Here is a 21,410-nt window from a genome sequence, read left to right as displayed (position 1 = left end):
TGTGTGTCTTGGCTAACTCTGCCCTTTTCTTACTCCCATGGCTTGCCCTGCCCAGGAGCAGGGCTGAGGCCCATCCCTGATTCAGTAAATCCTATGCCATAACAAGGGGAGGGGTGGGGGCAGCCACAGCCTACAAGACCCACCAGTCCCAGGGTTTGTGCAGCTCCAGGTCTCCCTGGAAAGCAAGAAACCACTCAGCTCCAGACGCTGAGGCTGCAGATTCAGCTGCCACTGCCTGATGGCCTCCAACCTGGCTGGATTAACTGGCCCATAGGGAGCTGGCTGCCCCCACAATCCGGCTCCCTGGCCTCCATGGGCAAAGTAAAGCCCTCCTCCGTGGCTCCATAGCGCCCAGTCATCCCCTCATTCGAGCACTTTACTCCTTCCTGCATTGTATACCTGGCCTTTCTCCTAAGAGCCTTAAGAGGGCAGGTCATCTTTGGCCACCTGCATGGCCCTGGCGCCTTGCTCCATGCTGGGTACACAGCAGGTACTCTGGGAATAACGAATAAGAGAATTTCTCAGAGGAGGTTTGGCAGGACAGACCATTGCATAAAACTGCACAGGCTGTGCAGAGGGCGCTCTCCACAGCGATTACTATGTAAATGGCACCTCCTAAAGTTGTGCTGCATAGGGACCATAGGGCTTGAGCATGCCCCACCCCCTCTGCTGCTTCAAGCCCCTGGCCTTGGTGCTGACGGTTGGTCTTTCCTTTTCCCCTTCCCATCCGGCACTGACCATCATCCTTCCCATACGCTGGCAGTGGGTAGTAATGAACTGTCCCAGTGAGCAGTTCTCCCAGGCTGGGCTGTCAAAGCACGGTAGTGAGAGATTCCTGGTTAGCAGGCAGGACATCTGGATTTTTGGTCAGCCAGGAGACTCTGTCCTTTGGGAACATCCTCCCAGTCAAGATGTTAGGGGGCTCCCGGATCCCCAAGATCTTTATGGTCCCTAGAACTGCTTCTCTCCCCAGCCTGCAGTGGGCCTAATGACCCACATGTAGCCAGGGAGTGGTCCCCATGGGATTCGTTTCATTGACTCAGCTAACAATGCCACGATGACTCTGATCACTGCCATCTCACCTGAGAGACCCAGCTCCGGGCAGCCAAGGGGTGTGTAGGGACAGGGCATATACATGTGACTCTCAAGACCTAGAGGAGCTCAGAGAGAGCATGAGTACTCGAAGTCCCCATAAGCAGGGAGGACTTTCTGGACCAAGTGGGCTGGGAGCTGGGCCAACTGTAAAGACCCAGGGGAAAAAAAGTTAGAACTGAGTTGCTCTTGCATGCAAGTGAGTGGTTAGTTCATTCACCCCTTCCACAGCCCTTTCCTGAGTGCCTATGTAGTGTTTTTCAAAGTGTGGTCCCCACACCAGCAGCACCAGCAATTCTGGATGTGGAGCCCAGAAATATGTTTTCATCAGTCCTCCAGGTGATCCTGATGCAGCTCAAGTTTGACCTGATGTGTCCTAAGTGCTGGGGTTTGAAAAAGGGAGTTTTACTTAGTTCTCACCTTGAGGAGCTTGGAGTTGGGGAGAAGATAGGCAGGAAAGAAAACAATACTGTCCAGTGAGATGGATTGCTCTGGAGGGCCATGGAGGCAGAGGAGCAGTTGGTGTGGGCTTGATCCTTGTAAGGGTAAGTGGCCTGGAGACCCCAGTGGCATGACTGTCCCTAGCAGGGAGCCAGATGTTAGGACCAGCATCCTCTAGAGGGCTTAAGGAGCCCAGTGCCCCAGTTCCCAACCACCAGGGCTGTAGCCCTGAGCAGCAGGCCCTCCTACTCTTCCTTCCACCCCAGATCTCCTGCTCTGCTCTTCCACCTTCTTCTTCCCACTCCCGAGTCCCAAATAGCAGCAGGTCTTTTCCTCCAATTGTCTTGGGGAGAAATGGGTATGTCTCTCCAGGCCATTATCTTAGAGCACATTTTTAGAAAATTTTAAAGTAAATTTTTCCATTAGGCAGAGAACACTGTGTATTGATTTGGGTGCATCTATTTCTGCTTTACCCAGACAAGAAGATTTACAAAATATCCTAGAGAGGAATAAAATAAAAAAATGAGCAAATTAAAAGGCCCAGAGCATAGCACTTTATTTGTCTCATATAATCCTTCCTACAGCTCATTAAAGTGAGGAACATCACCCCATAGTGCAGATGAGGAAATGGGGCTCAGGAAGGTGAGGTGACTTGGCCAGGCCACCAGCTAGCAAGTGGTCGGGTGGGATATGAAAATCCATCCCTCTACTGGGCCCTTGCCTGACAGTTTACTAAGGTGACTGATTTGGAATAAATCCGAGTGTTCTAACGTTTTCCTGAGCCCATGTCTTGGCTGCATGGTGGGACCCATGTCCCATTGACTGCATTGTGGGGAGTGGCCTGGCCTGGCTAGGGAAGCTCTCAGTGACAAATTGTGGCTTCAGCTGTGTTATTTAGAGTCCCAGGGGCTGAAATGACCTTCTGCCTGGTTAGGGAGGGGATGACTTTAGGAGGAAGAGGGACCTAATGCCCCACTTAGAAGATTTGCAGCTGTGTGCATGTTTCCACCTGCACATCCTTCTATAAACCCTCAGCCATGTGGGTAAGTAGCAGATGGCGCCTCCCCCACACCCCCTGGAACACATCTGCCCTCTTCACTGACCCAGGAGCTGGTGGGGTAGACCTCAGACCCGGGCACTTGGCACACACACATCATCCCCTGGGCCCTGGAATGGCTCTCTGCTTGCATGGATGGCAGAGAAGCAGCTGTGTGAGCAAAGGCCAAGAGGACAGTTTAGCCCAAGGCACCATTTTTACAACAACAACAGGTAATGGTACTGATTATATAAGCCTCACTTGTCCAGAGGTCATGGGGCTTAGGAACCTCAATTATGTGGAAAACAAACAGGAAATAACTTCAGAAGGTGGCAGAGTCACTGTGTTAGTGTGGTCTTTGTGTTGCTATAAAGGAATACCTGAGGCTGGGGCATCTGTAAAGAGAAAAGGTTTTTTTAGTCCATGACTCTGATGGCTGGAAAGTTCAAGATGAGGCATCTGCATCTGGGGAGGGCCTCAGGCTGCTTCCACTCATGGTGGAGGCCAAAGGAAGGCAAACATTTGAATGCTCTGGATTTATTCCGGATCAGTCACCTTAGTAAACTGCAAGGTCAGCCAGCAAGGGCCCAGCAGAGGGGTGGATTCGTATCCCACCTGACCACTTGCTAGCTGGTGGCCTGGGCAAGTCACTTCACCTTCCTGAGCCCCATTTCCTCATCTGTACCATGTGTGCAGAGGTCACCTGGGGACAGAGGAAGCAAGAGAGAGAGAGAGGGGAGGGAGGTGTCAGGCTCTTTTTAACAAGCTGCTTTCGAGGAAACTAATACAGTGAGAATTAACAGGGAACTTACTTGCCCCTCTGCTCGCCCCAAAGCCAGGGAGGGAATCCACCCCCATAACCCAAACACCTTTTGTTAGGTGCACCTCCAGTATTGGAGATCAGATTTCAACATGAGGTTTTGGGGGGACAAACCTCCAAACCACAGCAGCCACCAACATTGTTGTTAAAAATCCATCCAATGATTAGGCTCATGGAGCCTGCTTAAGCTCTCATCCAAAACATGTTTACTCTTGGTTTACACACACTAGTAGCAGTCTGCCGTATCTCAGTTTCCTTTTTTAAGTAACAACTTTTTAAATAACTTTATTGAGCTATACCTCACATTACCATGCAACTCGCCCATTCAAAGTATACAATTCAATGGTTTTTAGTGTATTCAGAGTTGTGTAATCATCACTATAATCAACTGTGGAATATTTCCATCACCCCAAAAAGAAACTGTGTACCTGTGAGCAGTCACTCCTCATTTTCTCCAAATCCCCCATTCTGGCAACCACTCACCTACTTTCTGTCTCTATTGATTTGCTTATTCTAGACATTTATATAAATGAAATTATGTAATGTCTGGCCTTTTGTAACTGGCTTCTTTCACTTAGAGTAATGCTTTCAAGGTTCATCCCTGTTGGAGCATGGACGGGTACTTAGTTTCTCTTTATGGCCGAATATGATTCCACTGGAGGGATAGGCCACATTTTGTTTAACCATTCCTCAGTTGATGGACGTTTGAATTGTTTCCACTTTTTGAGTATTATGAATAATGGGTGAAAATGGTTTTGTGTGGATATACGTTTTTCCTTCTCTTGGATATATAGAGTAGTAGAGTTGCTGGGTCATGTAGAAACTCTGTTTAATGTTTTGAACAACTCCCAGGCTGTTCTCCACGGCGGCTGCACCATTTCACAATCCCAGCAGCAGTGTAGGAGGGTTCTGATTTCTCCACATCCTCCCTGTGTTTTAAAAAAATCTATCATTGTAGCCATCCTAGTGGGTGTGAAGTGGTATCTCATTGTGGTTTTCATTTGCATTTCCCTGAGGGCTAATGATGCTGAACATCTTTTCATGGGCATTTGTATATCTTTTTTGGAGAAGTGTCTTTTCCAGTCTTTTGCCCACTTTATGTAGGTTGTTTGTCTTTTTTTTTTTTTTTTTTTTTTTTTGGTTGTTTGTCTTTTTAATACCGAGGTGTAAGAGTTCTTCAGATATTTAGAAATAGGTCCCTTCTCAGATATATGATTTGCCAAACTTTTCTCCATTCCGAGTTGGCTTTTCACTTTCTCGATGTTGTACTCTTTCGATTTCCTCAGCAGCGAATTAGCAGGACCTGGGGGCCTTTAAGAGGCGAGCAGGCAGACAGACAGCGCCCATAAAGGCCTGAGAATGAGAGAAGAGGCAGAGCTTATACAAACGCTCTGTGAAAACTGAAGATGAACCCCAGGCAGGTTGGGGTGATCCCTGGGGTGCTGGATGAGGATCTGATTTTGTACTGCGTTTCGGAAGGATTTCTGCCCCCAGAGGCTACATAGGCTCCAGTGGTGTGTGCAGTCAGGCAGATAGATGCACAGAACCTCTACAGCGGGCCGGGCATGGTGCGGGGTTCGGGGTGCGTGTGAAACAAAACGCAGCGATCTTGCCCTCCCAAAGCTCAGGGAAGTGGGCGCAGAGGGTGGACAAGGAGCACGTGAAAAGAAAGACCACAGGGGAAGAACTCCCAGAAACAGCCCAGCCACAGAGCAATGCCCCAGGTGTATATGGGCCTTGGCTACTTCATGCCCTTGAGGGAAAATCAGTATTTTCATTTTACATATGAAAAAACAGGTTAGAGAAAGGACTGACATGTCCAGTACCTCCCAGTGAGAAGATACTCAGGGTAGACCCCAGACCCAGTTCCTTCCTCTTTCCCTCGCTACACGTTTTCAGTCAAGAAAAGAGTTCTGTGCAATAATTTGTTTGTTTTTGTTTGGTTGGTTGGTTTTTGTTTGAGACGGAGTCTCACTCTGTCGCCCAGCCTGGAGTGCAGTAGCGCGATCTCGGCTCACTGCAACCTCTGCCTCCCAGGTTCAAGCGATTCTCCTGCTTCAGCCTCCGGAGTAGCTAGGATTACAGGCACGCGTCACCACACCCGGGTAGTTTTTGTACTTTTAGTAGAGATAGGGTATCACCATGTTGGCCAGGCTGTGTGCAAGAACTGACGTTTTCACCTGTGGCTTGCTGAGCCCCGGTGCTGGTTGTGGGCACATACTCGTTCACCCAGGGACACGCACTGCTGATGTGTCCCTGCACTCTGGCCATCCTGGGCCCCCTTTGCTCAATGCAGGCCCCTCTTTCTGAAGTGCTTTTCTTGGGCTCACTCTCAATTCGTCAAGGCTCAGCTCAGGCCCACCGCCTGCGGGAATCCTCCCAGTCCCCGCTGTCTGAAGTCAGTGCCCTTGTCAGGAGACCTTGAACACTTTAGTCCACTGCCTGGCCATCCCAGGGGGCAAAGGTCTCCAGGGTGTGTGTGGACTTCCTCGGGGCTTGTTAAGGCTCATTCCCTGAGAGCAGGGAGGACATACAGAGCCTCCCTTGCACCTACCTTTGTTTACATATGATTTATACCACATACAACGTTATAGGGTACTGCTGCATAAGCGTACATTTTCAGTGTATTTTACTTATAAAGAAATAGAGCAGTAATAGGAATATGTGCCCCCAAATGTAATTTTACTGACCAGATAAAAAAACATTTTTTTAATTGAAAATTAAGTAGCCGGACGTGGTAGCCTGTGCCTGTAGTCCCAGATACTCAGAAGTCTGAGACAGGAGAATTGCTTGAACCTGGGAGGCAGAGGTTGCAGTGAGTCGAGATCGCGCCACTGCACTCCAGCCTGGTGACAGAGCAAGACTCCGTCTCAATAAATAAATAAATAAATAAATATATAAATAAATAACAATTTTTTAAAAAAATTGAAGATAACGGTGGGCTGCTTGAGGACAAGGACTGGGTTATTTTCTCTCTCCTTGCTCAGTCAGTCCCCACATGGGAGGTGTGGGAGACACCCCGTTCTTGGCCTGCAGGCTGCCCCTTCTCCATTTAGCTGCAGGGTACCACAGCCAGCCTCTGATTGTCGGTGGCCCCAGCCCCTCCATCCACACCGACCTCACAGCAAACTCTCCGTGGCCACAGCCTGCCCCGGCCACTCATGTCTGAAAAGTGATCAGTGTCCATGAAGAAGAGGCCAGGGGACTGTGGATGTCATACCGCTAACCATTAGTGACCTGCACAACAGCAGACAGCAGCTGGCAGGCAGGCCCATGGGCCAGGCGTGGCTCCCAGCCATAAATACAGGCTGTAGTTCTGCCGGAAAGAGGGAGGGGATAGACAAGCCTGGGCAGAGACCCAGAGGGGACCGGGACACCCGAGCCTCCATGCAGTTCTGTCCACAGCTTGGGAGGAGAGGTGGGCAGGTCTGCGTGCAGGAGACAGGCCTTGGCCCACAGAGCTGCAATCTGATCCCGTCTGCTCCCTCTCCAGTGCTATAAATAGAACCCCCAGGGAACCAGGGCCCAGACAGGATTAGTCACACCCTCACCTCAGGCCGCAGGGACAGGCCTCTGAGACTTCCAGGACATGTACCACCTGTCCTGCCCCCAACCCCTGCCAGCCTTCAGCAGGAGGGTTCATGCTGAGCATCAGGAGGGGGCAGAAGAATTGAACGTGGTCACCATCCATGAAGAAGTTAGAGAAGAGTACACGCAGCACACATGCACACAAGAACAGGACACGTGCACACACACACAAGATTAGGGAACACAAGTGCACATACAACCAGTCAGAAAAGAGCTCTGAGCTTTTACACATATTAACTCATTTCATCTTCAAACAGCCTTTAGAGAGGTATAATTAGCGTTCCGTTTTAAAGGTGAGGGAACTAAGGCACAGAGAAGCTATGTAACTTGCCCAAAGGCACCAAGCTACTGAATGACGTTTGAGGCCATGATTTCTCCCCAGGCCTTTATCCACCTGCCTGACTCCTCCCAGCCGAGTGGCTCTGCTCCTGCATCAGAAAGGTCAAGGAAGAGGCCGCCTAGGGAGCAACACAAGGCGGCGTTACAACCAGGCGTTTTCCTGTTGCGGGCTGCATTTTGGTGGCAAGAGAAGCTTTGGAGGTGCTTAACGTTTAGTTTGCATTTATCCTACAGCTGAAAAGCAGGGCCCCTTAGAACCATAAGTCTAGGACTTTTCATAGCTCCCTAGACTCCTGGGGCTGAAAGGGGCTTAGAACTGAGCTGGTGCAGCAGCTCCTGTTAGAGAAGGCACCCAGAGAGGCCCAGGGACCCCCTATGTCCCAGGACCAGTTAGAGGCAGAGCTGGGACCAGCTCCCCTCGGCTGCGGCAGCCTCCGTATCAGCTCCCTGGAAGGGAGCAGATACCGAGTCAGGTTCTGAGCAACACCCTCAAGGCCCAGCCCGGGCAATCCCTTCCCACCTGTGATTAGCTTTGGCGTTCAACAAAGACAGGACTCAAAATCTGGATCGCTGGCCTTGCTTCACTTTGGGCTGGTTCAGTTTCCTTTCGAGGTAAATCATTCGAGGTTTTTCAGGGATCCTCAGATGCACGTCTGAGTGAAGCCACCCTTGCTTCTCCTTCAGCTGCCCCCTGGGCAAGAGCCCGGGCCATACCTGTGCCATGCCTGAGCTCTGTCTCTAGCTGCCCCGTGTCCAGTCATCGGCGGTGGGTTTTATTCAAGCCCCTTTTCCCCCAGCACACACTAGCTTGTAAGTCCTCGGGGTGGGGACCACTTCTCACTCATCTTCATCTCCTTAGGAGTGTTCAGCACAAAGTCACTCAGGAGATGGGAGGGAGGGGGGACAGAGAGGGCAGAGATAGCGGAGAGGCTTCTGTCCGGACGGGTCCTACTTAGGATCCACCAAATCGTTAGCAAATGTTGGAAAGATGGTCCGGAGGCCTCAGGGTGGCTACTCTTCCTCTCCATCAGGGCAAAACTCCCCAGGACTTGTGTCTCCCTGCGGCTGGGGACAGGCCTGGGTGTATCTGTCCCAGCCTTGACTGACCACAAGGGGAGCCTTGGCCCTCCCGATTGCAGGAGAAGAGGGATTTGAATTCACCTAGGCCGAAATTGCAGATGCTGGCCTGTGAGCCCTGAGGCCATCTGCAAGGCCCTTGGGCTGACATAACTGTCACCCAGCTCTTCATCCTCCTTCCCTGGGGTCGAAGGGTACTGGCAGGGACTTCTGCCCTCCCTCCACCCGGGCCCTGCTGCTGGCATGGAGCTTCGTTTCTGTTGGCAGCCAGTGTTTCCTTAGTGATTACTGAATGCCATTTGCTGGGTGCTTATTATGTGCCCAGCACTGTTCTAAGTGCTTTACACAATTGACTTATTTACTCCTATAACCTGCCCATAAGGGAAGTGCTGCGATGGTCTCCCTTTTATAGCTGAGAAAACTGAGGCACAGACAGGCCCATGGTCATACAGTTCAAATGCGGCAGAGTCAGGACCAGAATCCAGGCGGTCTGGCTCTAGAGCCCGGCTCCTGGACCGAGCAGCCTCGTGGGCCTGGTGCAGACCCGCCTGCCGTGGACTCACTATAGGATGGGTCAGGAGGCCCGTTGTCACCTACAAAATGTAGCTTACCACCCAGGAAACGCTCCCAGAACCAGGCAGAAAACATCGTCTCCTATTCTCAGGGTGGCTGTGCCCAGCGTGTGTGGGGTGGGGGTCTTGGCGGGTGCCTGCACGTCTGTGCAGGTGTGCCAGCCCCATCTGTGGACTCGGGAAGCACGATCCCCACAAAAGCAACCCCTCAGTGTCTCACATCAGCCAATCCCTGCTATCCTGTGACAGGCAGGGCCATGTTTGAAAACCACGTTAAAGATGCGCAAGAGGCTAAGGGAGTTTCCCACGCTGGCAGAGGCAGGACGGGAACACACGTCCCCTGACTCTTGACACTGAGAATGCACCTCCTTCCAGCTGGCCTCTCGTCCCAGCCAGTGTGGTCCCAGCTCTGCAGCAATCTGGGACATCTCTGGAAAGCTCACTGTTCTCTGTCTGGGCAGTAAGACGGAGTGAAACTCTGACTGCCGAGACAGACAGACCTGCCTCCTGCTCTTCCTCCCCTCAATTATTTGTGCTGCCTGAAACAAGTTCCCGAGCCTCCCTGAGCCTCAGTTGCCTCCTCTGTAAAGTGGGAATGATAACTGAATCTACCTGCTGGGGTTCTTGTGAGGACCAGAGGCCCATCACCCGAGGAAAGGCATTCCATTAACAGGAGCTGCTGCTGCTGCCTTCTAAAAGGAACAACCACAGTTTCGAAAACTTCTTAAGATTGCATTATTTGTCATCTGAGAGCAGAGATTGTGAACTCCATTGACAAAGACGGAAGCTGGGGCCCAGGGAGGTACACAGACTTGTCTGAAGACACACAGCTGTTTCATAGCAGAGCCAGGCCCAGCCTCCTGGTCCCTCTGCCCCATCTTTGTGTCAGTCCCTGGACCCACTCCTTACCTGTCCAGAGGTTCCAGGAGAGTGTTGTGGAAAAGTGGGAAGAGGCCAACACCTATGCAGGGTGTTGAAAGTCACCCCCGACTGCTCTGCTGCCTCGAGGCAGGGGTTCTTAAGCCCTGTGGAACTGTGGGCTAGTGAAGCTTGTGGACTTCTGCTCAGAATAATGTTCTTACAGGCACCAAATAAAATAGCCTAGGGTTACAAAGGAAACATATTATATGGAAACACAGTGAAAATATTTTTTAAAAACGACTACAGTAGCATTACGCTTGCTTCTTTATTAGCACATTAAATAACAAGCTCTAGTGGCAGATCTAATGTCTACCATAATTTTATTTTTACTTTTATTATTATTATTATTATTATTTTGAGACAGCCTTGCTCTGTCACCCAAGCTGGAGTTCAGTGGTGTCATCACTTCAGTCTTCAACTCCTGGGCTCAAGCGATCCTCCTGCCTCAGTGTCCTGAGTAGCTGGGACTACAGGCATGTGCCACTGTGCCTGGCTAATTTTTTTTATTATTATTATTTTAGAGATGGGACCTCCCTATGTGGCCCAGGCTGGCCTTGAACTCCTGACCTCAAGCCATTCTCCTGCCTTGACCTCCTAAAGTGCTAAGATAACAGGTGTGAGTCACTGCACCTCCTAGCATAGTTTTAAATTTGTGCTTAATTTAAATAGTATTAGGATAAACTATTTACAGGTAAATTTATGATATAATCTTGGCCAGTATTAATGAAAAATTATGTTGCCTTCCTTCATACTTAAAGGAAATAGCAAATTTTAGTTAGAAGTTGGTGACAATTAATATATAATAATTTTTCCCATCCAAGTTTACTGTAGACTGCTGGCCCGAGTCCAGGGTTTCCTCCACATCCACTCAGATCTTGGGCTCAGCAAAGAAGATGGCAGGGCACCCACCCTATCTTAGGGGCCCATTCACATGTCTCTCCAGTCCTGGCCTCAGAGATCAGGGTTTGGTGTTCATTCATTCATTCAGTCATTCATTCATTCAGCAAACACTGAGCACTGCCTCTGTGCCAGACTATGATACACAGTGAGATCCAAGGTCAGAGGAGATGAGGTCCTGCCCTCAAGCTGTTCACCATCCTTCAGGGACAGCATAAGAAGAACTGCTCCAAGATGCAAAATGTAGACAGGTATAGGGACATGCTCACCCTTCCTGGTCATCAAACACCCAGCGATGGTGAGGTTGGGGTTAGATGGTCACTCCTGGCTAGTGACACTGTCCATTGCATCATCCTTTTGAAAAGAAGTATGGCACTGCATCACATTGGTCATGGAAATTCCAGAGTCCCCTTTCCCAGCACTCTCACGCTGCCAGCTTGTCCTCGAGGAAATAATTCAGCAGGAGGGACAAAGGGTGGAGGGCAGAAGTCCTCCCTGCTCTTCCTGAGTCTGTGCTCTCCCCAGGGAAGGGGCTGTGTGGTGCTCAGCTTGTTCCCCTGGTGCTGCAATGTGGTAGCACTCGGTGAACACCTGCTGGGTGAATGTCTGACTGCCGTGTAGTTACGACGTATAAGAGGAGGGAGGTGGCAGAAGGGGCAGTCCAGGAGCCCTCCACTGACCAGGTTCCTGACTTCTCTTGCAGCCACCAAAATGTCAGGAGAGATGGACAAGCCACTGATCAGCCTCCACCTGGTGGACAGCGATAGCAGCCTTGCCAAGGTCCCCGATGAGGCCCCCAAAGTGGGCATCCTGGGTAGCGGGGACTTTGCCCGCTCCCTGGCCACACGCCTGGTGGGCTCTGGCTTCAAAGTGGTGGTGGGGAGCCGCAACCCCAAACGCACAGCCGGGCTGTTCCCCTCAGCGGCCCAAGTGACTTTCCAGGAGGAGGCAGTGAGCTCCCCAGAGGTCATCTTTGTGGCTGTGTTCCGGGAGCACTACACTTCCCTGTGCAGTCTCAGTGAGCAGCTGGCTGGCAAGATCCTGGTGGATGTGAGCAACCCTACAGAGCAAGAGCACCTTCAGCATCGTGAATCCAATGCTGAGTACCTGGCTTCCCTCTTCCCCACCTGCACAGTGGTCAAGGCCTTCAATGTCATCTCCGCCTGGACCCTGCAGGCTGGCCCGAGGGATGGTAATAGGCAGGTAGGTTCTGGGGGAATAATATCCATCATAACAATAAATATAAATGGCTAATTTTCATTGAGTGCTGCCAGCATGCCAGGCTCTTTTTTTTTTTTTTTTTTTTTTTTTTGGTATATTATCATAGCTAATCCTGCATCACTGCAAAATTCCATTTTACAGAACAGGAAATTGAGGCTCAAAGATATTAATGATCTTACTCAAAATCCCATAGCTGGTAAGTTGGGATTTGAACCCAGCTCCTATGGATCTGAAACCCATGTTCTTTCTGCTATGGTAACTGGGTTTCCTAGAGGGCAAGGAGGAAAAGTTTGATGGCTTTTTGCTATTTGGAACCAAGAAGGAGAGAGACTTGGCTTTTAGAGTTGGACTCAGAAGGAGGAAAGTAACACACTTATGTACCAGGCCCTGAGGAAGGCAGGCATGTCTCCAACTTTTTCTTATTTATTCTAAGGGCTTCCAAGAACTGATTTCTCAGAAAAGTCAACAGCGGGTTTTTCTGGGGCTAGATAATGGCTCCACGGAACAGCTAGAGCTGCATACATTTCTTGCCATGAGGAGTTCTTACCAAGACAACGTGGTTTTTAATGCCACCTTGGTTTTTAATGCATTTTCTTGGCGAAAGAATGCCAGACTCCACGTGTGTGAGAACTTCCACCAGTGAGTCCAGCGCAGGTGCCAGGCTCTGTAAGATAGTTTCAAGGTGCCCAGCTATACCTGACTACAGCACCTTAAATACAGGCTGCATCACGGGACTCCCAGGTATGGACCAGGAGGAACAGTGGGGAGTGTTGGGTGCAGGGTGTGGAGGGAACAGAGCAAGCAGGCTGGCTGGAGAAGACTTGGAGGAGGGCTTTGACCTAGGCCCACCTCATGCTGTCAGGCTCAGGGAGCAGGAGTGCATTCCAGTCTGAGGGAACAATCTGAAAAGGCACAGAGATAAGAAATAATGCTCCTAGACCTCAGTTTTCTCATCTGAAAAATGAAGACAATAGTACCTACCTGCGGGCTCATGGCAAGGCAGAGAGATCATATATGTAAAGCTCAGCACAGAGTAGGTGTTCAGTCTGTGTTTTGAGACTAGACTGACCAATGCAGTGTCAACAAGGCCCACGGGGTGCTTTGGGATCTGAGGACTCCAATGTGTCTGCAGGGGGACCTCGTGGGTCAGAGCAGTGGGCTTCAAGGTGGAGAGGGCAGGCTGGAGCTGCCTCGTGGAAGACCTTATGTGCTGACTGAGGGCCCTACTGAGCCGAGAGACATCATCAAGGGGGGCGATTCTGAACTGAGGGATGGAGCTGCAGCCACTGCTGCCCATCCTGCACCATATGCAAAACTCTTTTGCTGAGCAGCTCCCAGGGCAGGCCACAGCCTTGGCAACAGCCGTGTCAGGGGCCCATGGGGACAGCCTGGATGAGCATTTTGCTCGTGGCTGCTGATGTCCATGAGCTGGGCAAGGCGCTTACTGTTCGCAGCTTCTCTCCTTGAATAGTTGGCCTGGCTAGGCAGCTGGGCCAGAGGCTGGGAGGCCTTGGTGCCAGAGAAAATACCCCTGGCCTGGGAGCTAGAGTCCCATTAGCTCCCACCTGTACCACTGACTGGCAGCTCACTTGGACAAGTCCCTGCCCCTCTGGCCTCAGTTTCCTCAGCTGCTCAGTGAGGCCTTGCCCACTCCTGTGGCCTGTGACCCCGTCTGATTGCTCCGCTTTTCCTCCCACAGGTGCCCATCTGCAGTGACCAGCCGGAAGCCAAGCGTGCTGTCTCGGAGATGGCGCTCGCCATGGGCTTCATGCCCGTGGACATGGGATCCCTGGCATCAGCCCGGGAAGTGGAGGCCATGCCCCTGCGCCTCCTCCCGGCCTGGAAGGTGCCCACCCTGCTGGCCCTGGGGCTCTTCGTCTGCTTCTATGCCTACAACTTCGTCCGGGACGTGCTGCAGCCCTACATGCAGGAGAGCCAGAACAAGTTCTTCAAGCTGCCCGTGTCCGTGGTCAACACCACACTGCCATGCGTGGCCTATGTGCTGCTGTCACTGGTGTACTTGCCCGGCGTGCTGGCGGCTGCCCTGCAGCTGCGGCGCGGCACCAAGTACCAGCGCTTCCCCGACTGGCTGGACCACTGGCTGCAGCACCGCAAGCAGATCGGGCTACTCAGCTTCTTCTGCGCCGCCCTGCACGCCCTCTACAGCTTCTGCTTGCCGCTGCGCCGCGCCCACCGCTACGACCTGGTCAACCTGGCAGTCAAGCAGGTACCCATCCCACGCCCTTCCTCCCTCTGGCAACTCAGCACATGCTTGTCTAGTGCCCCCCACCAACCAGGTGCAGCCGATACCCACGGGTGCAGCCTTACCAGATGCCAACTGCAGATTCTGTTCTCATGGGGCAGCACCCACATCCTCCTGCCCAAGATTTTGAGTATCAGTGAACAAAGCAGATGAAAATTCCTGCCCCCATGGGTACATCCCAGCTGGGACAGACTTCAACAAAATACAGCAGTGAATTATAGTGGGCGTTGAAAGGATCGGGAGTGCTAAGGCACAAACGAAAGCAGGGGTGGGTGGTGGGGGTGCGGCTTTGAAGATGGTCCGGGAGGCCTTGCAGAGTGAGTGCTATGTGAGCAGAGCTGGAGGGAGAGGAGAGGGGCTGGTGGCCCGCTGGGGTGGTGTTGCAGGCCACGGGGCATAGGCCTTGGGCAGAAGTATGCCTGGTATGTTGGAGGAGCAGCCAGGAGGCCCATGTGGCTGGAGCTGAGCAAGAAGCGGGCGGCAGGCAAAGCCTGAGAGGAAGGGCTTCAGCCTTAGGCTCTGAGTGAAATAGGGAGCTGGTGAAGGTTTGAATTTAGGCGTTGATCTGCCTGACATTTTAAGTGGTTCTCTCTGGTTTTTGGCTGAGAACAGACTGTAGGAGGTCAGAAGCAGCTAGCTGCTGGGGCCAGTGAGGAGGCCGTGCATATGCCCAGATTTGAGGCTGTGGAGGCTGGAGGCAGTGGGAGCAGTGGAGGAGCAAGGAGATCCCGAAGGCACATGTGAAGCTGGAGTGCACGGAATTGCTGCTGGAATGGGCCCGGGGTTTTGTTGGGTGGTCCAGGATGACTCTGGGGTTTGGGTCTGAGCACCTGAGAGAGACAGTTGCTGTCAGCGGAGATGGGGGAGGCTGCAGGAGTCAGCGTTCCAGATTTGGGCTTGTTGTTGTTGTTCTTTGTTTTTTACTGGGGGTGGCATTAATCATTCATTTAGAAAATCCATATGGCACTTGGTTGCCAGCAGGATTCCTGGGAAGTGGAGGGCCTTCAGGCCACACCAGGTGGGGACCACCCAGGCATCAGCTGGCACCTGTGCCCACAGAAACAGGCCCCTGATGCTCCCTCCTGGTCCACAAGCTCACGGGGCTTGATTCTTAGTCCCAAGCTCACATCTTCAAGCAACACTGTCTGTCTTTATTTTCTCCAAATGAATTCCACCTCCAGTGCCCAGCCCTGGGTCTGGTTGGTAATTAGGTCCTGCCCACTCCAGGACACTAGTCACCCAACAGGGTTCGGCCCAGGTGCCGGTGAGACACTTCTCATCCACCCCTCATTCCAGCCTGGCAGCCCCTGCAGCTCCTGCTCCTGCTCAGGATGCAGGGACCTTGTTGAGGCTCGGCCCTCCCCTCCGAGGATGGGGGACTGGCAGGACTGGGAAGCAGGGCTGGGCACCTCCTGAGAACCACAGACCTCAGCCCCTACTCACTCTTAGGGTTGCTGCTTCTCTGCCAGCAGCTACTCGACTGCCCTCATCCTTTGCCACCCACAGATACTGGCATCATTGCATCTGTGGGCTCAGACTTTCCTAAGACAAAGGAAGAACCCCAGACTCCAGGCAGAAAAGCAAGATGCTTGATGGAAATGAGAGGAAGGGAAGAAATCAGTCATGAACCCTTAACAAGAGCTCGCTGTGTTCTAGGAACCATTCTAAGAGCTTCAGACACCACTGTGAATTCATTTAACCCCATCTCATCCCTGTAGGCCAAGTGCTATTCTATCCTTATTTCATAGATGAGAAATCCGAGGCACAGAGGGGTTAAGTAACTTGGCCAAAGTCACACAGCCAGTAAGTAGCAGAGCTGGGAGTCAGATCCAGCTATTTTCCAGATCCATGCTTATACCCACGCTGCTTTCTACAGGGAAACTAAAGTAACAATTGAGTAAATGATTTCAGAACTAGGTCATGCACTCACTCATTCACTGAGCACCTACTCTGCCAGGCCCTGGGGCCACAGAAAAGAGTAAGAAAGACACAGACCATCTGGCTGCTTGCCTCAGCTGCTGTGGGGCAGTGTGGAGGCCTGAAGGCTAGAGCCTGGACTCATGCTCTCCAGCATCGCTGACTGCAACAAAGATCTTGACCTTGAGCAAGTTACTGCCCCTCTTTTGTCCTCAGGGCCCTGATGGGTAGACCAAGCTCTCTTCTACTGCTAATGTTTTTGATGCTCTTTGATGATATTTTCTTACTGACTTCTACACAGCGCCAGCCCCTTGGCGGGAGGCTCTGCGGGGCTCCTTGGGGACTAGTACAATGTTGCTGCCCAGGATGGGGCAGATCTGCATGGACGAGCCCACTCCCTCTCCCCTGAGCTGGCAGGTATTTCCAGCAGCAGTGGGAAAGACGGTGACGGTGCCCACTATCCCTCACAGCAAGACACACCACTGCTCCCTCCCTCCCCTGCCACCCTCCAACTGCCTTTGTCTAAATTCTCTGCCCTGCCAAGGCTCTCCCTGATATTCTGTTAACCCGATTCTGCCCTGATGCAAATACCAGGGCACAGAGGGGCGCATGCAAGGTCATTTTCCCTACGTCCCGAAACTCTATAGGGCTGCAGGCCCTGGTGAGGTTGCCAGGCAACCATCCCTCCCGCAGGACGAGATCAGTCAGAGACACCGGAGGCCTCTCACGCAAAGGGGCTTAAACTTGTTCTGCAGAGTTCTTAAGGGCAAAACCAGGGCTGATGTGGGTATGTCGGGTGGATGGTCAGAGGGAGGCAGGGGCTTGACACACAGCAGCCCAGATGTGGGGAGGTGCCCAAGCCTGGACACATCCAAGCAGATTCTGGACGGTCCGTGGTAAGCCATACCCGTGGTTCTGGGCCTGGGCACCTGAGGCTGTTCTGCCTTCAGCCCCAAACAGCAGGGCCTCTGGGCAGCTCAGGCCTGATATGTGGCTTCTGCTGCCAGCCCGTGGGCATCTCACCACAGGGTCGCCACACATCCACTCACCACCCCAACTGCCCACGGGGCCCTTGGGTCCAGGGAGCACATTAGTCCAGGCACAAGAAACTCCTCCAAGATTTCCTTACAGCCCTGAGTCTGCAGATTAGGAGGCAAAGCTGTATCCCAACTGTAGGGAAAACCTTTGAGACCATGTTTACAGCCTGTATTATTACCAACAATAACTGATATTTGTACAGGGCCTTTGGTTTTGCTTGTGTATTTCCCTGGAAGTACACATTTCAAGATCAAAGTCAAAGATCAAGATCAAAGAAATGTTTAAGCTGCACTCTGTTCTCCTATTACCTTCACCCCAAGCTACATCTGCACATGGCTGGCATAGGATGGTCGGTCTGAAACGTTCATCTGACCATGTCACTGCTGAAAAGGTTCAGTGATTCCAGTGTCCTTGGGGTAATGGTAGAACCCTCACTATGTAGCTAGACTCCCTCCACAGCCTCATCTCCCCTTCTCCTGTGACGTGTCAACACTTGGGTCCCATACTGTCCTCTAAATGGGCAGAGCTCATTCCTCTTGCTTGGCATGCCCACCCTGGGACACCTTGACAGCCTGCAAACTCCTATTCCTCCTTCAAAACCCTACCTCTGTTAAGCTCCCACAGCCTCTCCCCTGACTTCCCCATACCTGCCTCTGTAATCTGTTGTATTTTGTAAATACTATTATTTTTCTTATACACTGCTTCATACCCGACTCAGAGGTCCAGGACTGGGTCTTCCACACCTTGGGGTCCATGGTTCCTAACACAGGTTCCCAGTGCATGTTCACTGAGTGACTGATTTTTAACTGCCCACCACAAAGCCAATACGAGGCATCTTAAGAGGAGTGCACGTAGAGTTTGGAGCAAGAATTAGCCTAACTGCCTTGTTGCCACTGAGAACAACAGCCATTTATTACATTAAGTGCCCACCGTGTGCCTGTCCCATGCTACTCATTCCACAAACGTAATGCTTTTAGTCCTGCAGTAACACAGCAAGATACAAGGATGCTATGAGCCAACAAAGGAACTGCCCAGGGTCTCATGACTGCCCACCAGTAGCAGAGTCAGCGTCAGAATCCAGGCCTGTGGTCTCTATGCCCCCCAGGTTGCCCTTCCACACCCTGCCACTCCCTCCTCCTCTGAGTCTGGCAGGCAGTGAGTCAGAACCACTCCCTTCCCATCCATCACCCACTGTGAAGACATGGAGAGGGGCTAATGCTGCAGCCTCACTGGTCCTTCAGCGTCTGATCTGCAACCTAGAGTGAAATCCCACACCTGAATGCTGTCTTTCCCTCTCTTGTTGATGACGACTCTCCTTCGCCTTCTCAAGGTGGTGAACTTGATCATCTCTAAACATAGAGACTTACTAGGCGAGCTATTACACCTCTGTTCCAGTTAGCCATGTGCGCCACTGGCCACCGGGGAGCTCTGAGCGCAGCACTGTGGTTTAATAGGCTGGCCGAGAATCTCATGGACTCCTCAGGCTGGCTTAGGTTCAGTCCTCATGTGGCTCTTCGCCATCCACTGCTCCCTTGCCCACCTCATCCCTCCCTTCCCAGCGTCACTGCAGAGAAGAAATATTAGAGGAAAAAAACAAGACATTCTGCAAGCCAATGTGGTATATGTGTGTGTAATCATCGAAACTCTGCCTTGTGACATTAACTGCCTGATCTTCCCGAGACGCAGAGAGGAATGACTAATGAAGCAGAGTTCAAGAACAAACAACTTCCAGCGAGGAGATGACTTACTCAGTTCATGCTGCGAGATGTGAGTAAGACTTCTCTGGGCAGAGGTACGGAGGAGACCTCTCCGCCCTCTGCATGCCTTTCCAGCTAATGGTGACTTCAACCACAGCAGGCACACAAGCAAAATCAAGAGAATTTCAGACAGGACCTCATCCAAACCTCCCAGGTAGAGAAACTGAGGCCCAGAGACAGACCTGCTAGAGTCACATGCCACTGGTGGTCAGGACAAGAGGCTGGGTCCCCAGACTCCTGGTCCCTTAGTGGCTTAAAGTCACCAAAGTGAGCCAGGCCTGCCCTAAAATAGAACAGAGGCAATCATTTTTCACAAATTGCAGGAAAAGCACTCAATGGATGGCATTTTCTCTGTTTCTTTAAACTTTCACTTATAAGCTATATAACCATTTTGCTCAGCCTAGTGGATTCACTTTTAACATTTTATCTGGTAACTGAGCTCATGTTATTATTATTTTTTTTTTTCCTGCTGAAATTGTTTCTCAAAAAACCTGTATGAGTCATTCTATTTTGAGAGGCAGCCTATTAAAGTGTAGTCACATCTTCTAATGGAAATACTGTTCCTTGTTCTGCTGACATTATAGAATTAAAGTACCAGCATTTCACAGTGATTCGCAGAGAACACTTTGACTTCCAGGAACTCTGCTACCTGGTCTAGTTGCACCTTGATAAAAGTTCTTCCTCACGAGGGCACTGTGCGAGTGAGCGTTGGCCAGGTTAGGAGGGGGCTCAGTGGCAAGGTGAGGAGAGAAGGGTCAGAAATCTCCAGGTTCATAGGGGCTCCCCAATTTATGTGTCCTGGAGCTTGGTGGGGGCCCCAGATCTCTCAGAGGGCAGGGTGAAGGCAAGTATCTTTATTTTCTGTAGCCCAGGGCCTGGCACACAGTAGGTGCTTCGTAAGTGCTCACTGAACTGCTTGGTGAATGGCCGTCAGTCTCTCTTGCCTGGCAAAGTTGAGCCAAGGCTGTGTGCCCCAGGAAGAAGTAGGGAACTGGGTAGGGAGACGGGAGGCTGAGAGCTTTGGGTCAGGGAGTGTTGGGGGCTCAGTGTCTGCTTGTGTCTTTGTATGTCCTGAGTGTGAACCAGTGACAGGGGCAGTGTGGGGGTCCAGGAAGACAGAGGGCTCAGGGTGAGACAGGCTGGGAAAGGAAGCAGCCAGTAGGGTGTAAGCTCATTGGCTGAGGGGATTCTGAGCTAGAAGAGCTCCTCTCTCCTGTCCTGGGATTCTGGGGCCAGAAAACCGTGAGACAGAGCCATGCTTAAGGGCTGGATTTCTAGTTGACTCCTTACTCTGCTGATGTGACTGTTCTGATTGGTTGCCCTGGGGCAGATGTGTGAAAGCCCCAGAAGCCCCAGTCATTGGCACCAGAGTGCGTGGGTCCTGGTCCCAGCTCTACATCTGTTAGCTGCATGTGACCTTGGGAAAGTGATTTCATCTTTGTGCCTCATTTCCTCCATCTCTAAAATGGGATAATAGTGATCTCTACTTCGTGGGATGGTTTTGAGGATTCGATGAATTAGTGCCTGAGAAATGCTTGTCACAGACCCGGGTAGTGTCAGGTGCAGTGTGAGTACTCGCCGTATCATCTTTCTCGTGTCCTTCATCATTGCCCTCCCAGGGCACCAGCCTTTGCCACAGCGTTCAAGGTTCTCCTTCTTTTCCTTCCATCCATGTCAGGTCTTGGCCAACAAGAGCCACCTCTGGGTGGAGGAGGAGGTCTGGCGGATGGAGATCTACCTCTCCCTGGGAGTGCTGGCCCTCGGCACGCTGTCCCTGCTGGCCGTGACCTCACTGCCATCCATTGCAAACTCGCTCAACTGGAGGGAGTTCAGCTTCGTTCAGGTAAAGTAGTCTCTTTGCTGGCAAGCTTCAGCGTGGCCCTGGCCCACCTCTCATGAGTAAGTGCTCCACCTTTGAGAACTGCCTGGGCTCTGATCATCCGCACAGCAGGACCACTCAGTGAGATGCCAGGCCTTCCTGACCCAGAGGGCCCATCCAAGCCTCCTGATAGGGGCTGCCCGCTACAAACTTAACCTGCCAATACCTGAGGAAGCCAGACACAGGCATGGGAAAACATTACATTCCAGGACACTGAGCCCTGGGTCCACTGTTCTCAGCTTCTAGAATTCTTGGGCTTTCCAAACAAAATTGAATGACATGAAGTCATTGGACATTTTGCTGGTCTAGGTAGGAGTCCGTGGGCTAGGGAGTGAGCGAGCCTGGTCCACCACCCTCCACCCCTCATCTCAGCCTGGCTCTGTTGTTCCCCTTAACCCCTTGATTCATGCAGCATGGATGGGAGACAAGCATTAGGACCCCAGTTTATAGGGGAGGCGGCACAGCTTTTTCCCAAGGATGCCATTCCTATGAAACAATCCGGAAAAGGGAGGTCTGTCATCAAATGAATTTGAGATTTACTTCCCTCTAAGA

The 21,410-nt window shown here is 51.7% G+C and overlaps 1 protein-coding gene across 2 annotated transcripts in view; it reads left to right on the top strand.

The window, feature by feature from the left end:
* STEAP3 (STEAP3 metalloreductase) overlaps positions 1-21,410 on the top strand; it is a 41,792-nt gene that overhangs the window by 10,569 nt on the left and 9,813 nt on the right. Inside the window, exons 2-5 of one of the 2 annotated variants that reach the window (XM_007964734.3) lie at positions 7,360-7,517; positions 11,487-11,986; positions 13,704-14,231; positions 20,658-20,822. In XM_007964734.3, coding sequence (XP_007962925.1) covers positions 11,495-11,986; positions 13,704-14,231; positions 20,658-20,822 — 1,185 coding nt within the window. In that variant the 5' untranslated portion in view covers positions 7,360-7,517; positions 11,487-11,494. The remainder of the gene's footprint in view (positions 1-7,359; positions 7,518-11,486; positions 11,987-13,703; positions 14,232-20,657; positions 20,823-21,410) is intronic. The other variant, XM_007964735.3, reaches the window with a different exon arrangement.

The sequence above is a fragment of the Chlorocebus sabaeus genome, chromosome 10, assembly GCF_047675955.1.
Source record: "Chlorocebus sabaeus isolate Y175 chromosome 10, mChlSab1.0.hap1, whole genome shotgun sequence".
Classification (NCBI taxonomy): Eukaryota; Metazoa; Chordata; class Mammalia; order Primates; family Cercopithecidae; genus Chlorocebus; species Chlorocebus sabaeus.
The sequence above is the reverse complement of the archived record's forward strand: the minus strand, read 5'-3'. Positions and strand labels throughout refer to the sequence as shown.